The following is a 17,843-nucleotide window of genomic DNA, read 5'->3' on the forward strand; positions in this document are numbered from 1 at the left end:
GTTCTGGGAACAGCTTTAGCTTGTTGCTAAAGATGGAGTCTGCTTAAGAAAGCTGGGGCATCTGCAGAGCAGGCACTTTTGCTCAGTGCCATGGACAGATTTTATAGTCGTGTGCTGTATCCTCCTGTGCTGTGCGGCACAGTCTGGCCTCAGAGTTTGAGGAAGGCGCAGCCTCCCAGTGCTTTGCTGTGGGCATGACCTGATGCTTTAGCTCAGTCATGTAATATCCCCATTCTGTGACTAAGAACTTGGACAAGACACCACCTCAGGGCTCAGGCCTTGCCAACACTGCTGCTTCCTTCTGTCAAGGGCGCTCTTGCCCTCTCCTTCTTGCCAACCTGTTTTTTTCATTTTCTTGTATTACCCTAAGTCTGCTCTCCCATTTGTGCCACTATCAGAGCTCTTGCCTCACGTTGGGTACCTGCCTTGACATGTTGTGGGCTGCCAAAGACTGAGGCTTCAGTCACCCACAATGCCTTGAATAGTGTTCGTATCTTTTGGTTGCTCTGCAGGGAAAGGCAGAAATAGAGCTTGGCTTGAGCAGGAGTAGGAACCAGTTTACATTTTCAAGCAAACTGGAAAATATAAAAAAATGTATTCAGGTGAAATGTTTCATTTTGATTTCAAGCTTTTCAGAAGTTAACACAGTGTTGCCAGGATGTTGAAGAAAAATGTTATTTCAGATGGAAAAAATGGATCATCCTTTTGAAAAAGTCCAGATAAGCAATTTTGAACTTTTCACCTTTTTTTAAAAAAAAATAATAGGGGAGAGGGGGGTTGAATGAAGACCATGGTTTGCATAGCACATGCTCTAAACCCCTTCATTTTTTTAATGAAACTTTTTTTTTTTTTTTTTTTTTTTTATTGTGCTTTGAGCAAAACTGTTTGACCAGCTCCAGAGTTTGGCAATTTCTGTGGATTACCTTGTTGTGAGAAGGAACCGTGTAAAGCTGCTGTCTTCTCATGCTGCAGAAGAGACTGTATGACAGTATGGAAAACATCAGTATTTTTAAAGTTTTACTGCCTTTTTCTTTTTGCTTCACCTTCCTGGACTGTCCTAGCTGCCCAGCTCCTTGACAGAAAGCAGCGGTGTGCATGCATCTTCCTGCACTCTACTCTGTGAGTAGATGTGGGAGACATTAATTTTGCAGTTCTAGTGCCAGATCATCATTTCTGTCAGCATGAGCACTGCTTGCATTCGTGCTGAAATTCACCATTGCTGCTAGGGCTTTTTAAAAATTACTTATATTTATACTTACTACTTGTTGCAAAGGGAGGGCCTGGCCCTATTTACTTGCAGGTTTTGCTGACTTCAGTGAAAATTACAGATGCCCTGGCAGCACTGTTTTACACTGAGTGATTGTCTAGCTGCTTTTTTTTTTTTTCCCTGGTAATTTTTTCTAGTCTGATATGAGGCTGTGTGCAACAGGAAACAAATGGTGCTATGCGAGCAGTTAGAAAGCAGGCCAGCAGCTGTGACTCACTGTATCAACTGACACTGAAGCTGTAGGTTACCACTGTACTTGCAGCACTGGCTCCCAGAAGGTAAGAGAGCTGATAAATACTGTGTATAGGGTTTCCTGCTGAAACCCTCCCTTGTCAGCACACTTCTAGAAACACATTTTGGGGGAAACATCTAGATTTGTACTCTGCGCATGGCTTGGCTAAATATGCCAGAAAGACCAAAATCCTCTGTCTCGGGACAAGCAAGACATGCAATGAGTGCTGCCTGTTCACATCAGTCGGTCAGCAGGATTGTCCCTGCCTCTAGGCAGAATTTGTCCTGGCTTCTGTTTATGAGTCCTCCAGGGTGGGGCTCAGCGTAAACGTTTCATCCGGCGCGCTAACCTGCTCTCGCAGCTCAGACGTACGGCTGCCCATCCTGCCAGCATGATCTGATAAGAGCATGAGTTTAGGTCAGTTCCTGTATTCCTGGTGTCACTGCTGTTGTCACCAATGTCAGAGGCGGTGTCTGGCTGTGGCACACGCAGTACCAAGTCCTTTGTGAGCCCTCTGCAAAGAGATGCAAAGTCGTTCTCTTTGATACTGCACTGTAATCCCCATTTGCTGTGCTGCTCTGACACGTGGGGCCAAGAGATTTTTTGTAGTAAGGATTTTGTGATTTGCCTGTGATTTTGCTGATCTATCTGTATCTGATTGAAACCCTTCTACTAGGAGATTGCCCTTGAGCTGGTTTCAGTGGGAGATAATGCAAAGCAAAATCCTTTGGGTGACGCTCACCCATTCACAACGTTGCAGCCGTTTACAGCTTCTGTCAGACAGCTGTGTAAGGATTCTGTACTTGCTCAAATTGATGTCAAAACCTCATGGTCTTCAGTGAGGACAGGGCAGGCACAGACCTGCCCAAAATATCCGTTGCAGGCTGCATGGAGACTGTAAGTCATCCATGGTCTGCTTGCAGCCGAGAGGCATTGGGCACTGTTGACCTCCCTCTGTGTTGAAAGGCAGGAGGAGACCAAGTGTCCCCCAGGGAGGATGCTCGGTGGGCTGGGACACACCGTCTGGACAGCCACCCCCTCCAGGTGGGCCTACGCCGGTGGGCAGGGGTGCGTGTATTTGGGCTGGTGTGCTGCCAAGGGGAGAGGTGTGCCAGCACCACACTGTGCGTGCAGCGTCCCTGGAAGTTACAGGGGGACAGTCGGCACCTGAGTTGCTGCAGGGGAGGGGAAGAGGCAGCAGTGTTGCATGAAGGACAGAGGGGCGCAGGGGGCTTGGAGGGACTATGTCAGTAGGAAGCAGAGAGGGGGTCACCAAGGGAAAGGGAAAGAGCCAGGAGGTGCAGCCCACTCTTAAGGTAAAAATGAGTGGTCCCAGCAAAGCTTTGGGGTTGGGGACCCCACTGAAGAGTCAAGGTCTCATTGGTGTGCACAGCTGCAGAGCCTCTATGGGAAGGTGAGATTTTGTGCATAACATTTCAAGAAAAGTTAATGCCAAGAATGGCATTGATTTCACCCGAGTTACTACCACAGAAAACTTGCTGAGCTTGTGGCACTCTGTTGGCACTGAAGAGCTGAGGTATAATTAGAGTGATTACTTCTCTTGGATAGAAACATGGGACAAGTGTCAACCAGATAATATTTAAGAGCAATGTCTTGAAACATGGTTAGGGAAACACATTTCTGGTTTGCCCAGATACATGATTTCATTCTGTTAATCTTCATTTTATTACTGAAAATGGTAGATAATCCAATTTGAATATTTTTCAATATGATTCAGTGTTGGTTTAAATCAGTTTGTAAAACTCTACAGTCTTTACATATAGAACTGAAAATAATTTGCAGTCAGGACTTAGCGCGTTCTGTGTACTTCATGTTTCTGCAAACTATCCAAATCTGTTTATACAAGGAAAATGTTTTTTCCGCTCTTGCATCTGAGGTAGGAATAAACGTAATGCATTTCACAGGTTTTGAAAAGCTGAAAGAAGCAGCATGTAGTAAGAGAACTAGGTATTTCCTGAAACATGCACATTCTGGCTACTGAATCTCTCAGTATACAAAATTCTTCATACAAACAAACCATATCCAGCTTTTGTCTACTTTGAACCCTTCCAGAATGTTTCCAGTTTCCTGAAAATACAAAAAAAAAAAAAAATCGTCAGAGAAGATGGCTTAAATCAGGTTAAATGGATATTACTATTTTGTTTTTAAAGCTTCAAAAAATGAAATCAGATATTTGGAAGCTAATGCATGCCATGAAGTGAAATCCCTTTTCCTTTTTTTTGGATATGCTTTCAGATAAAATTTCACTCCAAGGAGTGAAATGCCAAATAATGTAATGGATTTCTCTTACAGTTTGCCCTCCAATAAACGTGTTGTATTATAAAGCCTTCATCATGCTTAAACAATTGAAAATTGCAAATGGGCAATCCTCACTTGAATGTACAAAAGCAACTTCCAGGCATTGCAAAATACTTTAAGATTCAGAAGATAAAGATTAGGGCTGTTAAACAGTAACCAGTTTAACAATTATTGGTTTAGAAGAATAGTTGTTTCACAGTATTGTCCTTTCTAAAAGGCTTTGACCACCCACAACCACATACCTAGCAGCTCTTTCCTACCCCGCTGGATCTTTCAGTTCCCGCTAGGAGAGCTCGAGTGCACAAACAGTCAAGTTCACTCTTGGCACAAAAGTGGGGCAGAGACCTTGGCTGGGGGACAGGAACAAGCAGCTGGGATGTGGTGGGAGCCTTAGCCTCCAACGGCACAGAAACTTTCTCCAGCAGCAAATATACTTTAGGAGGTTCTTGCTCTCCCCTCACCTCCCTGCAGACATTTCCATCCCAAATCAACCGTTTCTGTGGGCACATTTTAAAGGAAGGGGTAGTAACCTCTGCTCACGGACTGAGAACTTTAAGAAGGGTGGGTTTTTTTTTTAAATAGACTTTTCAAATTATCTACAGTCTGTGCTTGAGAGGCCAAATGTATAATCCTAATTGAGATGAGCACCTCGGGGACACACACCTCAACATCTCCAGGACTAGCAAAATGAAAATTTTCCTGAAATTCTAAACCTTTTCTGGCAGATGAGGAAAAATAATTGAAAATTTAATCAACATTATCAACAAGAAAATATTCTCATTTTTTTAGTAATTTGATGGATGTTAGATTTGATATTATCAGTCACATAGCATTTAAACCATTTGATTGTCTTATCCTTTTTATATTTTATATTTCCAAAGACTTCTGATGAAGCTTCATAACTGAATTTAAAGTATTCGGGGAGACAACAGATTATTTCCCTTTCAGCTGTGTGGCAATGAAGCACTATGTTTTATTGCTTCTGTGCTAAGAGGCACGATGGGTCACTCATTTTCAGGCAAGTCTTGAGTTGTTTTCTCAAAGAAAGAGAAGCTAATATATTGTTGGTGCTATATGAGGCTTTTTGTCGTGATCATTTAAGATAGGAGTGAGTCTTGGAAAACATTGCTATTGAATTTGTTTACAATGAGTCTTATGGCAGATATTGCCATCTGTACAGAATTGTTTCTGCACTTGTTACTGACAGGGTGATGCCCTTTTTTCTTTAGAGATGTATCTTGATTAGCTGATGAGATACATCATTGCAGGCTGCGTCCCCCAAGCAGAGATGTAACTGCTCCAACAGGTCACAAGTCATATTGAGGCTGCAGTTAGATCTTGCTCACTCGATCTGCTCTGCAGCCTTAGGCAATGGGACCAACAGACCCTAGATGTGCTGCAGCTCATTGCTGATATAAATATAAAATGTAAAGATACGATCACCTTTAAATAACAACGTGTTCCATTTCAAGTATTTGTTCTGGTTGCACTTGTTTTAGGTAACAAGGTCTGCTCCACCAATACTTTTCAAATTTATCTTTTGGTGGTTGAAGCTATTTCATGAAGCTTTCAAAGAAATTTAGAATCCTTTAGTCTTCAAATTGCTGCATAAATGCAGAGCATGCAGGACTTGATTTCAAGTGACAAAATGGATTAGGGAAATGAAACAGACTTTAGCAAAGATAGCTCACATTCAGCCATTTCAGAGTCCCTCTGAGAGAACGAAGTCACAACACAGCTTTTGGTTGTTCCCAGGTCTTTGCCCCGCTGTCTGACTTCTTTTGTCTTCAATTCATAACTTCTGACAGAGTTTTCCATCTTGCTTTTCCTCTGAAAGTCTAAGTTGGTTCCCTTCTGTTCCACCCCAGGGATCTAAAGCTCTCCTTTTCCAGTATTTTAAAAGACACCACCCAGTACGCCTGGGTTCAGCAAACCCCATGGGCAAAGCATAGCAAAGCTCTCTATGGGCTGGCATTGCTCTGTGTTAGCAGGCTGTTAATCCTGAATTAAAAATTGCAGATAACTCTGTATTAGACTTCATTCTCCAAAACTTGACAGGGATGTAGTGACCTGTATTGTTTAAAAGTCTTAGTATAAAGTATTATTTGTGGTCAAACATGGTAGAACCCACATGCAGCAACACAGTAGAGTCCACATGCAGCAAGCACTGGTTGGTCACAGAGGCACTAGGTAGCCTTTCCAGAAGTTTATCTTTACTGTATGCCACATCCCTGTACGTGCAAAACCAGAAACCTTGGGTTGGCTCCAATTTTAAGGGGCAAAGTTTAACAAAAAATTTGTAACACCACATCCGCTATTTTTATTCCAGAGGTGCGGTTCAGGGGAGGACATAAAAGGAGAGGGTTTGAAGGATTTTTTTTGTTTGGTTTTGTTTTGTGGTTAGTTTTGTTAAATGACAGTGCTTCTTCAGGCTGGATTCTCTCTATCTGTTCCATTAGCAGGTATGGCTCAGTGCTTACTTCTGATTGAGTTACGATTTGTCTTACTCATGTAATAAGTGAATGAAATAAGGGACAATCCCTTGAAAGAAAGGACAAGTGGTCACCCTTAGTGTCACAAAAATAGAAAACAGTTGCTGTAGCTTAAAGTCTGAGAAATTTTGCAGGCTGAAGGCAGGAAATTGTAACACTAAGGTGTTCACCCTTATCTAGAGTGCAGTGCTTTTTAGAGCAAAAAAGCAAAAAGATTGCTTTTTAATTATGCAATCCTAGAAAGTTATGCAGTATAATGTGGTGAATGCAGCTGTTTTAGATGCACTTTCTGCCTGCACTGCTTTGCTTCAGCAGTGTATCTTCAATAAGTATAACTTCTTTAATCTTACATTTTCTCTTTTCCACGGGATATTTTATGTAATTCATGCAAATTTAGTGCTTGGTGTCTGTTGAAACTGGGATTCATTCAGCACAGAAGACAATAGGGAAAGCAGCTGATTATGGATCCTCCACTGTCTGCGCAGGTTAGAGGAAACCCCCAGAAATGTAGTGTAGGAGTGATCTGAACTGAGGGTCCTGCCCTGCTGTGCGGGCAGAACTAGTGTAGGCACGCCTTCACCTGTCTCAGGGAAAAGTTCTTTGTCTTAGGACTTCAAACCCCACACGCTATTGCCTGGGGTTGTATTTATTGCCTTCTATGGAGGGAAAAGCTGAAGGGCGCTTGGGAATTTCCACCGAGAAGCAAGTATCAGTGACCTGCAATAGTTTCCCCAGCTCAGTTACTGTCAGCAGTGAGTGCTTACAAAGTCAGAACGATGACCTCCACAAACTGCCTTCAGAAATGATGACTATGTTACATTTGCTGCCTTGGTTGCCTTGATAGCTCTTGAGGACCTGTGTTTTCAAGCTTGTCTTGGTAATCACTTGAGCTAGATACCTTATGAAGAAATGAAAATGGAAATTTTCATTTGACTTCAAGTGCTGAAGCTTTTCAGTAGAAAACCAAAAAGCACAAGGCTTGTGATAAAATTACAGAAGTTGGTAGAAGTAGCGTACTCTAAAACTTTATCTTATATTCTACCCACACATTACAGAAGTGCTAAAAAAATTGCATCAGATCCCCATGGATCTGCAGTCCTTGCTCATTCATCACCAACTCATCTGACTTGCTCCCTGTAGCTAAATTTAATACTAGTCCCTCATGTTCTGTCATGGAACTGTACTGTTGTTTGCCTGTTGTTGATGTAAATCTTATTTGTTATAACACAAAGAAATGCTGAAAGGGTGGTTGCTCAGGGGGTTTCTCTTGGTGCTGTGAGTTGGATCATAACATGCCTTGTTGCTAAAAGCTTTTTTTGATAGCTAGAATTTGAGTGTTTTATTTGGTGCAAGGAACTACCTCAAGTACAGGGTGATGATGCTTCCTGCAGTTGCTTGGTGTTCTTACTAGCTTGTATCTATTAGTTAGGTATTTGGCAGTTAACATACTTTTTGTGAGAACTGTGGAGTGCCGGAGCACAGTGAAACGGGGTCCTTAAGTAGGATCTGAGTGCATTATTTTTATGACCTATGCCTTTATTTTGTGGAAGAATGCTGGTTCAGAAGACTCCTGTAGGTCCTTTACCTTCCAGAACTTCTAATATGTTTTTTCTTTAGGATGTAGAATTTTAACAAGGAACTTGAGATGAAAATCTGGCAGCCAGCTATACTCTACCGAAAACTCCTTTCAATCTTCCTTCACTTCAACAGACTCTTTTAATTTGCAAGTGTCCCTGTTCTGCCATGGGAGCACTTCCTACCTGTGAACATGACCAATCTTCGGGCTGCCAGAACAAAGCCTGAGTGGGATCATGTAAAGGAAAACTCTTGCAGGGGCAGAAGAGATCAGAAATGACAGATATGACAGTCAGGATCTTTTTAAGATTAACTCAGACTGGGCTCACATTCTGCTCGTAGAACGTGTTAAGCATTTGAAACTGAGCATGAGCAAAATGCATTGTGCTTCCCACGTCTTTTCCATGACATTGTGAATAGGAAGAAGTGAGGTGGCCATTTTGGCCAAGATTGGATCAGGAGGGAGTTTAATTTTTTAGTTTTTAATCTAGATTTGCACTGTACCAGACAACTTGGAAGTGAAGTCATGATGTGCCCTCCTGCCCAGTTAGCAACGGAGGCAAGAATGCGTAATTGCACCTGTTTGACTTGTTTCCAGCTAGCAGCAATAGGATTCATATTACATATTTCATGCACATATTGCAAGCAAGCAAGTAAGTAGGTGCTGAACTTTAACAAATGTTCTGTGCACACTAGTGTGAAAGAGAGTGAAAATCATTTAGCATTCCTCTTTTTTTTATATGTATAATAAGAAAGGAGTTGTGATGCAGTGCCAGTAATTTGTATACAGTGTCTCCTACGTCACTATTATGCTTAAAGAAAGGGAGCTTGTGGTAGAGGCAGTATGTAATGGTATCCTTCAGTTGCATTTGAGGAACAGAGGGAACTTTGGAGAATTGACAACACAGTAATTTTCTTTATTTTTTCCTCTTAGTTGTTTTTCTTTGGATGTCTGATTTTCAGCCAGAAACACAAGCTAGAAGTGATACATACTTAGTTGTTCAATTGCAATTCCTTGTTTCCTTCCATGAATAATCTCTTTCAGAAATTCTGAAGCCCTCTTTCCCAGAACATTCTGATTTCCTTGATTTTTAACCCAGTCTTAAATGTAAAACGCCACTGTAGTAAAAGTGACATGAATAAGCAGACTTGAGCATCAGGACCAAACTGTATTCAGAATGAGGCAAGAAAGCCTTCCTCTTCTCCCGTATCAGAGGAGACAGGGACTATTCACCTTACATTCTCTCCAACATAACTAATGACTGCGCTTACACTGTGCCATTCTCCCAAAAATTCATATGACTTTTTCCAGGTGAGGAGACACTGCTCTGGCCACCCACCAGCATGTTCTGCCCAGGTTCCCTGGATTCTTCTCCTTGCGTCTTCTCTCTTGCTCAGTTCCCCTGACGGAGACCCTCTCACTGAGCTTTACCCAACATCTGAACTCCCCTGCCAGCTCACAGAGTCCCACCACTTATTTAAGTCCATTCCTTTACCTACCCTCCCTGCCACAGGATCCCCCATTTCCTCAGCCACGCACTTGCTCCCCGCCCTTCGTACTGGTAGTCAGCCCCATTTCTTCCCAGCCCTGGTGTTGCATTCAAAATAGAGTATGTTTCTGGGTGGCTTGTATTTTGGGAAGTAGCTGTTTCTCCCAGCTGTGATTCCTGTCTATGATCCCATTCCTGTGAAATGCTCCTGAAATTTCTTAGCACAAAATTTGATCTAAAAATAAGAAATGTTTTCTAACAAAACAAAACTGAAACACAACCAGGTTGCTTTAAAATGCTTCAAAAAATAATTTATCAGGAATTTCTTATGTCTTAGGTTCAGCTCTTTGGTGAATTATAAAAGCTTGCCTACATGAGAGCCAAAAGTAAATTTAAAAATGCCACCTAGACTTCCTAGCTAACAGACAGTCTTGAAGACAACTTTTTTCCAAACCAGGAAGCCTAAGAAATTTTTTTTTTCAAATCTAAAAGGGAAAAAGTTCCTGCCAGCCTTTCACACCAAAGTAGAAGTGACCTGATTTTCAGCTTCCATTTAAGCTGGTGGGTATTGCAAGAATTTTATAACTCTGAAAACTTATTGACTGTTACTGAAATGCCTATATATGGGTTTAAATACCTGTTTTAAGGCACTCTGGTTGGTGTTAGGTTATAAAAGATTGGCCTTAAGCAATATAACCAGATGACCAGTTTCCTAGTTCCTCCTTGTGCCTTGGCTCAGGAAAGGAAAACACTTCCTCTTCCTTCTGAGGCCCCAGACTTCCTGTGCCATCTATTTATACAATTGTTGTAATGAACCCCAAGTTAACCACTTCCTTGCCTGGCTTAGTGTTGGCTTTACAACTTTTAAATCTCTTTTCACTTTATGTCTTTGTATTCCACTTGTAACTTCTCTTAAAGGTGTGTTCAGAGCTGCTTCTTAGCAAACCTGTATTTGGAGTATCTTTATCAAGGTGTTCTGTTGGCCAGATGGCATTGCTTGGAGATAATGAAGAAGAGGAGTCTTAAGTTGGGCCCTGTTGGGCTTTTTACACCACATACAGAGGAAGATTAGATGAGATCAGCCATACAAAAATCTGTTGAAAAATGTAGGTGGATGAATTTGGAAAGGGGATCACAAGATTTAACCAAAGTCCAGCGATTAAAGGCTTTACTAATACCTGTTTTCATGAAATGAAGAACTCGGAAGCCTATTCAGCACGAAGGCAGAAACAAGTTGTAGCTAGTTGCGTTAAACCATTGTGTGGTTAGTGTACAGAAGATAGAAGGGAAATTGATAACTGGAAGGATCTGCAGAATTGAGGGCAGTTTCTGAAGGACAGGAGACACCAAGACATCCTGTGGGAAAGGAGGCTTCCAGCCAAAAGGGCTGGAGTCAGAAGGACATGTGGAAGATCTGAGAGTCTGTGGTTTGGGATGCAGCTGAAATGGCCAGGCTGGTCATGACAAGCACGGGTGTGTTCAGTTTTACCTGTCATCCTCAAGAATATAAGCAGGATCTGGACAAAGAGGCAGCAGGCAGATTTGCAGAGGGCTTCTTACAGTTGCAGAATTAGGGGCAGCAGGAGGCCTTGTGAGGTCTCTGACCACAGTGTTTGCCCTGTTTTCAGGCTGAAGCAGGATGAGGTGCTTGCTAGCCACCTGTGAGCAATGCCTGGGTACTCTGCACTGTGATGTTTCCAGAGACGTGGACACACACTCTCCCTGTGTAGCCTGACTTCACTGCCTCTGCCTGGCAAGGTTCCCTGAGATCTAGTCTAAACCTCCTCTGCTGCAAAGCAAGCCAGCCACATCTGCTGTCCTTGGGGGACGTGCAGCTCAGCTGGTTGCCATCTTCTTTATAAGAGAATTTAAAGCTTGTAAGACTGCTGCTGTGATGTCTCCAGGCTGCCCCTTTGCCAGACCATACCAGTCCCTTTCTTCTGAGCTTTCCTTGTAAATCACATTTTCCAACTCTTCAGCTGTCCTTGTAAGTTTTCCTTGGGACTCTATGGTATTTTCACATGTTCCTTAAAAGTGGTGCCCCAGGCTGGACACAGCAGTCCAGCTAAGGCCTTACAGCACAAAGTACAGCAGAAGAGTTTTTTCCTGCATCTCATACGACACTCCCATTAACAGACCTCAGAAAGACAGGCTTTTTCTGATGCTGTTTCCCACCGTAAAATTGCTACGCAGTCTCTGATTCACTATTATCCAGATTCCTTTGTGCAATTCTGACGTCTTACGGGCCATTCCCTATATTGCATACGTTCACTAGGTGTTTCCTTTCTGTATGTTATGGCTATCATCAGCACAAAGCTGAGGTCCCGGTGGTGATGCTGGAGGAGTTGCTCATGGAAGGACAGCCTGCCCTCCACACCGCTCTGGCGTCCCGTGAGCTGTGAGAGCACGTTTCTGGGGATGTGGTGTGTTGCCATGGAGATGACACTTGCCATCCACGTTTCTAATGACTTGAAACAATTCACTTCACAATTAAAACAAGATCTATCCTGTGATAACCCCGAGGAAATAGTTACTTACTAAACTAAGTTGGGGGGGCGGGAAGTGGATTTCATTGTTGCGCTCTGCTCGGGTGGCTCCAGCTTGCTCTGTGCGGCCCCATCCTGCTCAGTTTTGTTTGCAGTGCCCCATTCTGTGTCTGCTCCCTGTCTCAAAAACCAGAGCAAGTTTGCATAAAGCTTAGGCTCCATTTTGCCTCACTCCTATCATCCAGCGTGGTTGTTTCGAGGACATTTATTCAGAGTGCACCATCAGTCCAGTTTTTGCTGATGAGCTCCACAACCAGATGCAGACCAACTCAATGCCAGCGTTTTACTATCCACCACTGCTTTTCCTTCCTAACCTATAAATCTTTGCAACAAGTTCAAGTGTGAAGAGAGCATATGTCCCAGCTACGTGCTGCTTTCCTTGCTTGCTGGCAGCAAAAATTGTTTGACCAGCCTTCAGGTAGGTCATCTAGCAACCTGAGTGTTAGCTGCAACATTACTGAACCAGGTTTTCTGTGTTAAACTGATGCTACACAGGCATCCTCCCTGCAGTCCCCGGCACTGCTGGGCTGGGAACACCCTGCAGCCTGGGGGATGGTCCTATTGCCCTGGGGGATGGTCCTATTGCCCTGCAAAGTTACAGGCTGTTGGATTTGGAGAGGCTTACACAGCACTCGTTACCAGCCGTATCCAAGCGCCTTGCAGTTGTGTGTTGAACAACGTGACTAGTGTCTGTCTTTGTTCTCATCCTTTCCCCAAGGGGAGAAGCAAGTGCAGCGAGGTCTTGCTTTTACTGTTCTCTCTTCCAATTCAAACAACATACAGTTTTTGCTGTGCCTCTGTGCAGAAGGAGGCAGCACAAAGCGGTGTGCCCTGCTCTCCTGGGGGGACTGGGGAAATTTGGGGGGTGCTTTGAACCGAGAGGGGCTCATTTCATAGTGCAGGCAAACAGGCAGAGAGGGTTGCTGGGCACTGCTTTGTGCTGGAGGGGCACAGCCCTTCCCGCATGCTTCCTCTGTTGAGGTCCTTGCAAATAATAACAATTATAATACAAAAGAAAATGAGTGAGAATAATCCAGCGGTCTTTGCTTTCATTCTCATGATGGCAAAGCTGATGTACAGCGAGGTGGTGCCACCGCTGTGGCTTTCGCGGCGTGGGGGAGGGCCCTCCAGCTCCCCCGCTGTGAGCGGGTGCTGAGCGGGTTTGAGGCTCCCCCATCCTTCCCTCGGTGCTTGGCCACAGCTGGTTGGAGCTCCTGACCCCACCAGTTTCCCGCTTCCTTATTGCAGCTCTTGCTGTCTTGGTGCAGCTGCTCAGGACACGTGTTCAGCTCCCTGCTGAATTCTGTCTTAAAATATGAAAGTCTCGTCCTTTATTTTTACTGTGTGCTCTGGGGAATTGGTCTTTTTTATCCTGAATGGGCTTGAGGAAGGTGAGCTGTTGGAGGAGCTGGCACTGCTGGGATGGAGACTGCCTCTCTTTGGGAATGATGGGCTGGATTTGGATGCATGTAAAGCCCAGTTCTTCCACATGGCCACAAATCCCAGCTATCCTTGAGAGAGGAGGTGGCAGAGTTCATCAAGAAAGGTGTCTGGAGGTGGTGGGCTGCTGTCTGACCAGCCAGTCAAGCTACCAGGGTAGAAGGGGGGTGCATAATGGTGGGGCTTCTGTGTGTGAATCCTGCTAGCCTGCACGTGAGCTGGGGCTTATGGCCACTCTGGGGAATTTGAGCTGGACCACAGGCTTCAGTCTACTCTTGAAATGCAGTGCAATGAGTTAGAGGAAGGAGGCCTGTTACAAAATGCTTCTTCTTCTGGTTACCACAGAGACCAGCACGGTTTCAGAGACTGAACTATCCTTGGCAGCAAAAAGTGCTAATTCAGCCTTTCCTCCCACTTACATCAAGGCTCCATTTGGCCTGAAAAGAGCTGTACAGGGCAATCCATCTTCTTGCAAGCGCTCTGGGAGAGCAGGAGCTGAGAGGCAAAACAAGGCTGAGAAGACAGCGTTTGGGCACTGCGGGTGGGAGGGATGCTGTGCGGGAGCGGGATGGGGGGCTGCGGGGACCGTCATCCGTCAGGGGAGATCTGGGGAAGCGGGCAGACAGCGAGGTCTTTGGAAAGTGAAGTAGGAGTGTGAAGACAACTTTGGAAAGAGGAGGAGCAGGGTAGGCTGCAGTAATTTAAGAGGTGGGAGAGAGCACTGATGGCAAAGCTTTCCTCCTACAAAGCTGCAGATGGCAAACCCTGACCATTCTGTCTACCCTCAACGTGTTTTAGGGTCTGAGTGTATGCTCTTATGGGGCTGATGCCTTTTTCCAGGTACCTTTTGGTATAGCTTAGGGCAAAGAAAACCATCACAAGCCTCATCTCTCATGAGCTCCAGCCCATCTACAGGTGCTGTAGGTGGTGAGCAGAAGCAGCCCAGGCAGGTTAAATGCAGAGGCTGAACGCTGCCATGGGCTGGGCATGAAGGCTGAGCACGCTGCCATCCTGCAGTCAGTGCTGCTAGCAGTGCATGCTGGGCTGCCAGGAGGACTGCTGGTCACAGCTGCATAAAGAATCACAAAAACAGGGATTGCAGAGCAGAGAAGGTGCTGCAGGGAAGATGAACAGAGAAATATGGAAGCAGCTGGCTGAATTATTCCAGGTCTGTCCCAGTGCAGCACTGTGACTTCAGGATACTTTCGTATGATGGATTAGAGCTGAGGGCTTTTTTTCCTGGATGGTTTTCCCAGATTCCTAGCCTTCACAGTTGGCATAAAGAAGCAGAAGAATCTGGGAGGACCAAGACAGTATTTACATTAATTGGTGTAAATCAGAAGTCATTCTGACTCTGCTGACTTTGTGCTGCTCTAGCAGAATGGGATCTGGCCTATGCTGTTACAGTCCTGTGAAGTTTTAACTAGTGATTTATTTCAACACCTCTGGCCTCACAGAAATATAATCCAGTGTTTGCCCAAGCATTGCCTTCATGCTGAATGTGATGTTTTCCAGTGTACAAGAATAATAAATCTTGATAAATGCAGGAACACCTGGGAGACAGAAAAGGAGACCGTACAGGCAGAGCTCTCAGGAACATCATACACATTTGTTATGAAAATGTGTCTTGCTGTGCCTTTAAAGACATGCAGGTGTAGTTAAAAATGAAAAGTATTTTTGATGACAGGCCTGAGGGCACTGAAGGCTTCAAATGTGTTTCAGTATTGAAAGCACTGTCCTAATTTCTGGCCTGAGATTTTATTCTTTAGGAAAAATTTAAAAGAAATCTTCTTGCTGCTAGGACTCACTGAAGGCATTTTTCTGTGTTCTGCTCACTGTGGTTTATGCTAGCATTTCTCCTGTTTAATCTCTTGGTTTTGCTATGTTTGCCTTTTAAACAAAGAAGTTCACAGATAATTAGAAACTGAACTGGGCAAACACAAATGGAAAGTAAATAAGCTTGTTCAAACTTGTATTAAAAATTCATGTATGTTAATTTTTACAGCCAATAATTGCAATCCAAAAAGAAATTAAAATATCCTGCCTGTTAGTCAGAGGCAGAATGTCTACGGTGTGGCTGCATAACGAGTTATTTCAAATTGGAGACAAAGCTTTAATTTGTTATTAACTAACAATTTTCCTGTGCAAAATCTAGCTTTATGCATGTAAAATAGTGCAAGTCAAGCCATTAGGGCGATCAGGTCTTCCTTTTGATTGCCCACGGCTGCTGTATCCCCAGTTGTGAGCAGTTCCCAGCGTTGCTCTTTTAAATCAAGAACGACAGTCTTGTGGGGCTGGAAAACGTCTATTCTGCACTGTTCTGCCCCTGCTCCTTGATATTTTGTTGCATGTGTAGATGAGGCCTTCTTGGGTTGGTTTCTCTGGGAAAAACTCTTATTTAGAAAGAGAGCACCCTGATGGGAAGAGTGATCAGAGCTTCTGTTACATGTTGCCATTGCCTTGAGTTTGCATGATACTGAAGTGCGGTTCTGGAGGTAATGCAGAGCTCTTTTAGTCAGGAGGTCTGTGCTGAGCCATGACAAATCATTTCTCTGTCCCTGGTAGGGCTCTTGGCTGAAGCAACAGGGCAGAGCTGCAGGGGCGGCAGCTGTTCTGCCTGGTGAACCCAGCAGATTTACCATTCGCACCGACGCGTAGATATAATTGCTCTGAAGCTTTGCCCCTGAAGGTCTCTAAAACCTTATCCCTGTGTTTGCCCTCCGCAAGTATCCGTTTCCTGAGATTAGTGGTCAGGGATGTGCTAGAAACAGGTTTAGTCATGGTTAAAATTCAGCTGGCAAGCTCGGTGTCATGCCTGATGCATTCACAGTCCTAGCTGTGTCCTGAGCCTCAGCTTCCTAAATCTTCATCCAAACATTTTTTTATGTGACAATACCTTGCTAGCTTGTTTCATTTGAACCTAGTTCTGATCCTCTGAATCCTGGAAGGGATGCTAACGTCTAGATTTAGACATGTTTATCTTGCAATTTCACAGAAAAATTCTTCCTGGTTACCACAAAATATAACATAGTCCATATTTGTGCTCAGTAAAAGAGGGAGTGCAAAAATTAATCTGGGAGAATTCTTTGTTTTTAAAGTCTTCCTTTGCTTTGAAGCCAAGCACACTGAATCAAACGAGAGAGCTCTTCCATTTGGCTTCAGTGAATCTTTGAGATTGCCATTTTTGCTGACAGTGGCTGGAACGTGTGCGCGTATCTGTTTCTGTTTGTACTGCAGGAGTTGTTCTGCACAGAGCCTGTGGTCAGATGGGCAGTGAGAGCTGGGCTGGCTTTCTCTAGACAGCAGTAGTGGGTTTTTCTCTCTCTGTGACTTTATTTTTCCTTCTGTGAGAAGCAGTGTTTCTGTGGTAGGAAATCCCAAACCATGACAGCCTCTGTGTTTTGTTTCAGGCATCAGAGGGTGTTCCCGTGAAGTATTTCGAGACCTTGGAGGACCTGATAGAATTTTACAAGAAGGAGAACATGGGTCTGGTATGGCACCTCAAATATCCAGTGCCACGGGAAGAGGAGGAGGCTGCAGATGAACAGGAGGAGGATGCTGGTAAGAAACCCATGATGTGACTTGGTGATGCAAACCCTTGACACTTACTCTGGACTGGAGATATGCATTGCAGGCAGGGGGATTAAAGCATGTCATGCAATAAAATGGAGCAAGGCATAGAGAGACCTGAGCTGGCAAGACCCTGAGGCAGTGAGTCCTCATGGTGCTGGGGTGCTACTGCATCTGGAGCATCAGTTTAGCTCACCTGAGGCTCACATTGAGACTCTCTGCAGAGGTATATTATTTCAAGTGCAGGGCTGACTAATCTGTTGTCCTTCATCTGGACTCCAGACCGTTTATGTCCAGTCATCTCACATGTCTCCACACCCCTCTCCCTGCACTGCATCTGTAGGGCCACTGTCTCAGTAGCAGAGATGCTCCCCTAGAGACTTGGAGCACATCTCTCTGCAGTGCCACGTGCTGCGGCTGCTGTGGGGTTTGGGTCATCTGAAACTCGAGACCCATTATCTGCTCTGATCTAGACGTTTCTCACAGTCATAACCAGAGGGCACAGATCCTGTGGTGGAAGACAGTCTAACTGTATGCATAGAGGCAGATGTATGATGAAGAGGTGTGATTGGCATCATCCCAACTATTTTATATGAAATGTCACTGTGGGTTGCTGACACTCACTGGTCTTGGATCGTTCCTTGGATTTTTCCTGGATCATCCCTTGGATCTGTCATTGTTCTCCTGAATCCCAGGGGAAGGTCATGCCCACAGAGCCATCCTTCCTGTCCTTTCTGACGTCTGTCCGGAAATGATGAGCATTACAGTAAAACTTGTCTGAAGGACATAGTCCCTGTGACAGACAGACAGGCATGTGCACTAAAGCAGATTGATGTGCTTGTGTACATTTATGCAATCCAATGGATATCTAATAGGAGCTGGAAGATTTTGGTATGCAATTCTCATGAAGAA

At 44.3% G+C, this 17,843-nt stretch overlaps 1 protein-coding gene across 1 annotated transcript in view; it reads left to right on the forward strand.

Moving 5' to 3' along the window:
* Window positions 1-17,843, forward strand: part of INPP5D (inositol polyphosphate-5-phosphatase D) — a 57,529-nt gene that overhangs the window by 12,701 nt on the left and 26,985 nt on the right. Inside the window, exon 4 of the mRNA XM_074833520.1 lies at window positions 16,772-16,922. Coding sequence (XP_074689621.1) covers window positions 16,772-16,922 — 151 coding nt within the window. The remainder of the gene's footprint in view (window positions 1-16,771; window positions 16,923-17,843) is intronic.

The sequence above is a fragment of the Strix aluco genome, chromosome 9, assembly GCF_031877795.1.
Source record: "Strix aluco isolate bStrAlu1 chromosome 9, bStrAlu1.hap1, whole genome shotgun sequence".
NCBI lineage: Eukaryota > Metazoa > Chordata > Aves > Strigiformes > Strigidae > Strix > Strix aluco.